The following is an 8902-nucleotide window of genomic DNA, read 5'->3' as shown; positions in this document are numbered from 1 at the left end:
ATCACCTTTGCAATTTAAAAAGTCACTCATTTAGTTATGAATTCCTGTCTGCCAAGAAAAATGGGATTTCTAAGACAGGTAGCAGAAAATGTTCCTAAAATTTTAATGTGAAATAGTAAAATAAGAAATTATTTCAACCCCTTTGAAAACATATCAACTTTCAACACATTTCAACTTTCTGTCATCTATTCATTGTCACAATGAGTAACCTACAATTCCCTTGCAATGCTGCACATATAAATACAGTATTAGTAGAATCCTGAAATAAACTAGGTGGTATGACAAAATATAAATTCTTTTTACAATATTATAATAATGATCAAATTATAACACTTTTCCACTAAATGCTGACTTATTACACGACCGGTTTTGAAGTGCTACATCTTTAGGTCAGGTACCTGAAGATGATGTAGTGTATTTAAACTGGTTGTATTAATCCTTATCTTGTGGAAAAGTGTTGTTCTTTGTTCATTGTTATGTTTGACATCCACCATATCGTGACTGAAACTATGAAGTTTGTTCTTTTGATACTTTGACATGCATAGATTGAATGCACATTTAAAGGATTAAAAATCTTAAAGTATTATCAGCTCAATATGTTTTGTGCTCAGGGAATTAATTTTATGCATTAGATAATATAATTACTTATTTTATTACAGAAGGGTTGAGCGTTTCCTATTTTATAAAGCATTGAAAGGACCATTAAAATTAACCCTTTATGGTAAAAATTGACCAAGAAATTTATTTTTGTAGTGATAATTTCATTATTATTAGAACTTGAATTTAATATTAATTATCTTAAATTTAATTTAAAACATTAGTGTGCAGAGTGACGGAAAATATCAATAGCTTAGACTTTGAGAACAATGACTGGTCAAACATTATATAATTATTATATGATATAATAAATTCATACTAACGCCTGGTTTCACCAAAAACAATCATTGCTTGATCACTGACTACATCCCGACATGTTGTTTGAGAGTCAGAAACGACTAGCAAATAGGCGTGAAATTGTAAAGTTAATGTCAATAAAAATATCCATTATCCCGTAATTAATGAAATAAATAAATGAGTCTCTGCCCAACGAGCATATCGCGAGGAAAACGTCGTAGCTTGACATACAGTGACGCGACGCTATAATGTTCAAACCCCGCTGGTTCAAGGAATGGACCTAAAACAAAAGAGCACGGGCGGCGCAGACCAGCGCAATAGTCCGAGCAGACAGCTTGAATTTAGTTCAGGTCAAAATACCAAGTTAATACAACATATTACGCACAGTGACTTCTAGTTCAAGGTTTTGGTTGGATCTCCTTTGATGAAACCAAATATCCTTTAATGTAGTGCGTAATTTCATTGTGATGTAACTGTTTATGTAACATCATTCATATTTATTATCCGTTTTTCCTCCTCATACAATCACGTTCTTTTACAGATAATGCTGGGGTATAGTGCAAGGTCATACGAGTAGACATTTTGGACCAGAAAAATTTTGTCGCCAACATTGCTTAGTTCACTTGAAAACTCCAATTAGATATCAGCAACGTAATATTCTTCCTGGAATTAAGAACCCTTGCTGCCGAAATGGAGAGTACAGATATACCATTTACGAAGCAGATGAGGAAAGCAACCCGTGAGATTCATGACGTGAGTGACGCATTGGTTAATGCAAAGCTTGCAGTTGGTAAGTGATGATTTGCAAAAGATTTACCCCTACGTATAAATAAAGCCTGTTGAACTGGGGTTGTGTTGTAACTATATTTAAACATCTTATTATAAAAGAGAAGGTAAGCATCAAATTGATTTTGAGCACTCTTAGCAAATTTTTCCATTTGTTATATTTTTAATATAACGTTTATGCCGATGCGTATTCATGTAATTCAGCACCAGTACAGTCTGCACAGCACTAGCAGTAATCCCCTCTGCTTTAAATGATCTTCTCATGTGATCAGTAGGCACCGTTTTTAAAAAAATTACCAAATAGCATGACAGCTTTAAGATTTTCATTTTAAACCTCAGTTTTCTCAAACAAAAATTTGTCCTGAACGAAGTTTAAAATATAAGGCGCATGTAGAAGGAAGAACATGGGGATGACTAATGAACTTAGGCGGGAAATTAATAGGTTGAAAGAAGCGTGGTGGAAAACAGTGCGAGGGCATGGATGGAATTCAAAGGAAAGGAGAAATGGGTACACTGTACAGGAAGTTGAAAAATCAATCAGGGAGTGAGAAGGGAAAATCCGTGCATACTATTAAAGATAAGAGGGGAATATTATTCATTGACTTTGGAACGTTTCAACAGAGGCAGGATATTTAAGGATACTTAAGTGGATTATATGGTGAAGATATTAGGCCAGCAATTTCAGAAATAGAAAGAGAATATTATAGATGCGTTGCTAATGAGCAGGCATTTGTACTTGATTCCAAAATATGTCATTAAGGGAATGGAAATCAAAAAAGATCATGGAAATAGATAACATTCTGGCGGAACTACAAAGAGTTTTTGGGTTAATTCATAGCATGCTTGAGGGAGGAATTTTGCTGGAACATTTTGTCGGATCAGTATTAGTTCTTCTTCCAAAAATGGAAACAGTCATATGTGAGCCAAGAGCAACAAGTTTGATTTCGCATGCAGCTAAAGTGGTTCTCAGGATCATTAATAAAAGATAGATAGCAGGGCTAATAATTACTTGGAGGGTGGTCACTCACGGTTCAGGAAGGAAAGAGGTAGGGGCAATGGCATTGCAGTAATGATGGAAGGAACATAGAATAAAATCAGGATGTATTTTTCTCTTTTGTAGATTTCAGAAAGTCATTTGATAGAGTGAATTGGCTATTTAATGAATATATTATAGAAAACAGTAGTAGTTTGGAGAAATGGGCGACTTATATAACTGGTACATGTATCAAGCTGCACAGGTGCATGGGATGTATGTAGAGTCGGGATGGGCTGTGTAACAAAAATGAGAAAGACAGGGATATCCATCATTTCCTATGATTTTCAATTTGTATGGGAAGAAAGTGGCAAAAATGGCATTAGATAACTGGAAATAGGATTGAAAGTTGGTGGGGGCTCCATGGAATCAACTATACACTTATTTAGCCAGTCAGCCAAGGGTTTACAATCATTGCTTAACACATTAGAAAATCGGTATTCTAGGTATGGGGTGAGAATTAATTTAAACAAAGTCAAGGTTATGAGATATTCAAGATAGAGGAGAGCTTAGCTAAACATTAAAATGGGGTGCAAAAATAGAGCAGGTAACCGTTGATATATCTTGGAGTTGTCTTGGACCAAGAGGATCACAGTAGTAGGGATATAAGAAGCAAAGTTGAGTATGGCCAGGAAGCTCTGTCATGTAAGGGGGAATTAATGGTAAGAAAGCTAAGTAAGGAGTATAAGAAAAGATTAGTAAGAACTTATAAAGGAGCCTGGTTTTGTGCACTGCGGAAACGTCATTGATGAATCAAGATGATGGGCATGGATTTGACATTTTTGAGATTTGGGTGTGGAGTTTATGGAAGAGGTAAAATGGATGAAGAGAAAAGCCATAATAATTATCTAGGAAAATGCAGAAGATAGAGTTTTTATTGACTCATTTGTAGCTTTTATGAAGCATGAATTTGGCCAGAGGGCCTTGTTGGATCAATATGGATGACTATCCTAAAATAAGGAAAACGGCAGATGCGAAGGCTGTAAAAATTTAAGTTTGATTTCACACATGGCAACAGTAATACTTATGATCATCAACAAAAGGATATAGTAGAAAGAGCAATTAAGGATTTAGGAGAAAATCAGTTTGGATTTAGAAAGGGGGTGAGCATGCCATGACAGTAATGAGATTGCTAGTGGAAGTGAACTATGTGTCTTTATGCTTTGTTGATTTTAAGAAAGTGTGTGACAGATTAAACTGGGCAAAATTGAAAGTCATGATGGCCAGTGCTGGGTATGATAGTACGGTGGGGTGTGCATTATCACCTGTACTTTTCAATACGTATGTAAAGGAAATGATATCCAAAGAATGGGAAGGGCTGGATTGAAGACTCTTCAAATCTGTTAAAATTGTGGATGATCAAGCATTGATTTGCCAGTAAGCCAAAGTCTGACTGAATATTTAGCAATTCTTCCTTAGCACATTGCAGAACCAGTATGATAGGTATGGGGTTTATTGATAAGTCAAAAGTTAGCTAGTGTTATATTAGGATAGGCAAAGAGATGCATTGTTGTTCAATCTATGTCCATTCATAACCTATCTTAAATGGTAGAATATCAATATGTTAACCAGTGGTGGCTCTAGTATGGAATAGTTTTTTTTGAAAATCTTATCTTTCTAATCACAGACAAAAATTTTTTCCGTGTCATCATTGAAAAATTGTGATGATAGAAAAAACTTGAGATATTATGCTCAGAAATATTGACTTGTATTTGAGTACATAGGTTTCACCCTTCTAAATGATTGTTTTTTTTATTACTTTTAATCAAGTGTAGAATAGAAATATTATATTTGTATTTTGCTGACCAAAAGTAGCATATGAGACAATTTTTTTCAAATAAATTCTCGCCAAAATGTATAAAGTGAAATTAGCATAAAATTTTGCTCTGTTTCACTCAGAGCATGAGGACTTCAGAATTTAGGTGTGCATGAACTTTCATGAGACAGCTGGACTGTGCTTCATTTGAATTAAATTAGATATTTATTAATTATTACCCATTTTAACTAATTATTCACTGTTTCTGCAAGGCCACTGCAAACCAATGCTACAATTTCAGAGTGTAAAAATCACTCGCCTTGACCGGGATTTGAACCCAGATCCCAGTGTCCCAATATCCAGTTGAGTGCTTTAGCCAGTCAAGCTATCAAGGCGTCCTCTTAAACTCTGAAATTTTGGGGGCTTTAAAGGAACAAGATGTTGTGATGAAATACCGTTCATACAATGTAACAGGCATTCATGGTGTTGCGCGATGCAGCACATTCCACCAGGTTAAAGCCAACTTTTAAACACTTAGGCTGTTTATACCTAGAAAAATTCCAAAGAAACTGCGGGAGATGCCGCAACAGTAACTTTTAATGGAGTCATCTGCTATTTCACCAAAACATCTTGTTCCTTTAAAGCCCCCAAAATTTCAGAGTTTAAGAGGACGCCTTGATAGCTTAACTGGCTAAAGCACTTGACTGGACACTGAGGGATCCAGGTTCAAATCCCAGTCAAGGGGAATGACTTTTACACTCTGAAATTGTTGCATTGAAATACACCTTAGCAGATGACTCAGTTAAAAGTTACCGTTGCGGTATCTCCCGCAGTTTCTTTGGAATTTGCCACTGTAAACAACTTACCAAAACTGACAAGCCATACACCATGTTCATATTTATTTGATGCTCTTCCCTGGGCAAACAATAATGATTATTATTAAATATTGAGGAAAATTTGAATTAATTATGGCAAGAATAGATATTAAATTAGAAGATAAGACCTTTATACAATAGAAATGAATGACCTTCTTAAGTATTTTTCTGCATACTTTCTTTCAGCTCTTTCGAATAATTCAGTATGGGCCGAAGGACTCCTAATATTTTATGAAATATTTCGCTATCTGGAAGAAGCAATGGACCGCCTTAAGGATACCCCAGTTGGAGAGCTTAAATTTGATGGGATAAGGAGGACAGAAGGATTTAAGGAAGACCTTGACTATTATCTTGGTGAAAACTGGGCCTTATCTTATACCCCCAGGGAAAGTGTGATGAAATATTTGATGCATTTAAGGGATCTAGAAGCAAGTGACCCAGAAATGTTGATGGCCTATATTTATCATTTGTATATGGGTCTTCTGTCTGGTGGCCAAATACTCAGAAGGAAAAGACAAATAGTGGACAAATATCTTCCAAGTTTTTCCTCAAATAATAGAAGTGACAAAGTAACTGAATTTGGTGAGGCTAGTATTTCACAGTTGAAAAAACAGATGACCACAGCAATGAACAATATTGCAGAATCATTGACTCCTGAAAAAAGAGAAAAGTTAATTGAAGAGAGCAAAATGGTATTTATACTAAATAATGAGATAGTTCGCACAGTTCGAGGTACTCATTGGGTGATTTTGACAAAGTTAATTGTTGCTGCCATTTCAGTTGCTATGGTTTCCTTTGCTGTTAATTATGCTTTGAGAAAAAAATAGCATTATATTAATGTGAAAACTGTGGTAAAGTTTCTAGAGAAAATAAATATTTTATTTTTATCTTGAAACTAAATCTCTCATATATCTCCTTTATTTAATTTGAAGAAAACATGGAAATTAGTCACTAAAGTGGAAGCAGCTAAGTTATTTCAGTGGTTACAAATTTGTATACTAACACAATGGTTGTGGGTGTTTGTTACTTCTCTAGAATTAGTATTTTTGGTTTGCTCATGGGAAACCATATGTAGTTCACAAGGATCCCATGTCTTAAAATACCATTTCAAATGACCTGGTGATAAAATTAAACTTAATGGATCATTGACACCTAAAATAATGTTGTAGTACTCTGCTCATTTGGTGCATTAACATTTTGTATTATGATTTAATTCTAATCGCTGACCTTTTGATTGAGAATCAGCACTCAATTCTTTAGATGATTAGAATACAATAGTTACATTAATGTTTTAGTGGGTGAATAACTATTTAGTTATGATTGGGGCTGCCTCATCCTGCAATGGTTTTGGTGTGGCTTTTGCTGGTTTCCTGCATCCTTATAATTACTGTCAGACCATACTAGGCCCTGGCAGGTGATAATGAGATAGTATTGTTCATCCATGCTAATAGCTGATCTGACATTTGTCTGAAATAAAATTTTTGTCCAGCCTGAAGGGGCCATGACCTTTAATGTGTGTTGCTTGAATTCTAAATCACAGTGAATTGGGAGATAAGGATGTTTTCTTCAAGCTACAAAAACCTTTTTGAACTAAACTCATTCCGCAATGTCATCTTTGGTGTCTGCCATGAGGAAAATTTAAGGCTGTATTAAAAAATGTTCCTCTCAAGACATTGAGGTCGATATGAGATGGCTTTCCTCAGAAATGCCATTAGAAGATAGGCTGGTATTCTGAAAAAAGCCTTGCATTCTGTGTTATTGCAATCTCTACTGCCTCCAAGGTCGGTCCAAGCATTCTTCAAAACCACCTTTTCCTTTGAGAGGAAAGTTTGTTATGGCAACAACATAACATGATAATCATCATCGTCAGTATTTCAATCCTAGGATTGGTTTACTGCAGCACTCCATTCTACTCTATTTAATGTCAATTCCCTCGATCCTTGATACCTTCTCTGTTTTACTTCCTTCTTGATTTGCCCAATGTCCTCGTAGATATCTCTTGGTTTTCCTCATGGAATTTACCCTTCTATTTTTCCTTCTATTATATTTCTAATCAATCCATTGTGCCTCAATAGGTGTCCAATCCATCTACTTCTCCATATGATCCTATCCTCCTCTGCTCTTCTATATAATTCCTCATTCCTTTCTTTGTCCATTGAATCTTCAGCATTCTCCTCCAGCACCATGTTTCAAAGATTCTTCGTTGGTCCACTTTTCCAATGCTCTAAGTCTCAGAAACATAGAGCGCCATGCCATACACGAAAGTCTTGATGAATTTTTTCCTTATTTCCACCCTTAGGTTCTTTGAGCATAGTAATTGTCTCTTCTTCATGAATGCTTTCTTAGCTTGGGCCACTTTATGTTGGTTGGGCATCCCATTTTATGCTGCTGCCCCAGTAGATGAAGGATTCCACTTGCTCTAGTTTCACCCCTTGCATTGTGATATCTGCATTCAGCTTCTCTCTTCTACATCCAAGGATTTTAGTTTTCTTCTTGTTGATGTTCATATTATATTCCCCTAGTGCTTGATCCATAGCACTTTAAGAGTTGCTTGCAGGTCCTCTTGCATTTCTGCCACTACTGCGATGTCACCTGCAAACCGGAGCATGCTGATTTCTTCTCCATTTACCTTGACTCCTTTGATACCCAATTCTTGTGTTTCTTACACGATAAACAGTATTGAAATTGGACACTTTTCCAATGTATCTCTAAGATTCATGTTTCATCATGATGATGATGCATTTGTTTACATGCCAAGTGTTCACCTGGGGATAAGAACTATCTAATTGTGTTTAATGGTGAAGAAAAATGTCTTGGTTTGTCATTTTTGCTAGCATGCATGTACAATAGGGATGTTTTCTTACATTACATTATAATTTTTGCTGGAAATGCTTATAAAAGCAATGCCTAAAAGATCAGGCTTTGCTCATTAAATAGGGCCTGACTGTTAAATTTATTATCCATAAAAATGATTTTCAGTATATTTCCAAAGAACATAATTATATGACAGGCTACTATATTGATAAGATAGAATAATTATGAGGGAAATTGAGAATCAATGTCAAGGCAAAGATGTAATTGTTTTTTGTTTGGTTTGCACCTTTGAAGAAAATTTTATTTTAGTAATTATTAAATCTCTCTCACTATGCTGCTTAGCACAATAGAATTACATTATTCTATTGATTTATTTATTCATCAAAAACAAAATCTAGAATTTCTTGTGATGTTAACTGCATTTTAAAATGTATTATTAAATGTATCTTTGTAGTGTGTGGTATTGTATGGCATGGAAATTTGGTCATTCAGGGAAGAAGATAACCACAAAGTGGAGATCTTTGAGAGGTGACGGTGAATAGTGGAAAAAATAATATGGGCTGAAAGGAAAACTGATGATGAAGTTCTTGGCATCGTTGGAGAAATTAAAATGTTTTTGGTAGAAATTCAAAGAAGGCAGAACAAGTGGATGCAGGAGATCCTGAGAGGAAATGGAATGCTGAAGTCTGAAGTCCGTAAAGGTGAGAATGCTGGGAAAGAAAGGTAGAGGGGGGGAAACAAAAG

General features: G+C 35.3%; 1 protein-coding gene across 2 annotated transcripts; it reads left to right on the top strand.

Moving 5' to 3' along the window:
* The first annotated feature begins 1213 nt into the window (after nucleotides 1-1213).
* Ho (Heme oxygenase) lies at nucleotides 1214-8544 on the top strand. Of its 2 annotated transcripts, none has more exons than XM_071594099.1 (3): nucleotides 1214-1297; nucleotides 1436-1684; nucleotides 5531-8544. In XM_071594099.1, exons 2-3 carry the CDS (start codon nucleotides 1585-1587, stop codon nucleotides 6169-6171), a joined length of 741 nt encoding a protein of 246 aa, XP_071450200.1. In that variant the 5' UTR covers nucleotides 1214-1297; nucleotides 1436-1584; the 3' UTR covers nucleotides 6172-8544. The 2 variants fall into 2 exon arrangements, with proteins under 2 accessions (XP_071450200.1, XP_071450199.1); XM_071594098.1 differs by having other exon boundaries at nucleotides 1214-1343.
* The last annotated feature ends 358 nt before the right edge of the window (nucleotides 8545-8902 follow it).

This window comes from Hetaerina americana, unplaced genomic scaffold (genome assembly GCF_022747635.1).
Source record: "Hetaerina americana unplaced genomic scaffold, ioHetAmer1.1.p SCAF_6, whole genome shotgun sequence".
NCBI classification, from domain to species: Eukaryota; Metazoa; Arthropoda; class Insecta; order Odonata; family Calopterygidae; genus Hetaerina; species Hetaerina americana.
The sequence above is the reverse complement of the archived record's forward strand: the minus strand, read 5'-3'. Positions and strand labels throughout refer to the sequence as shown.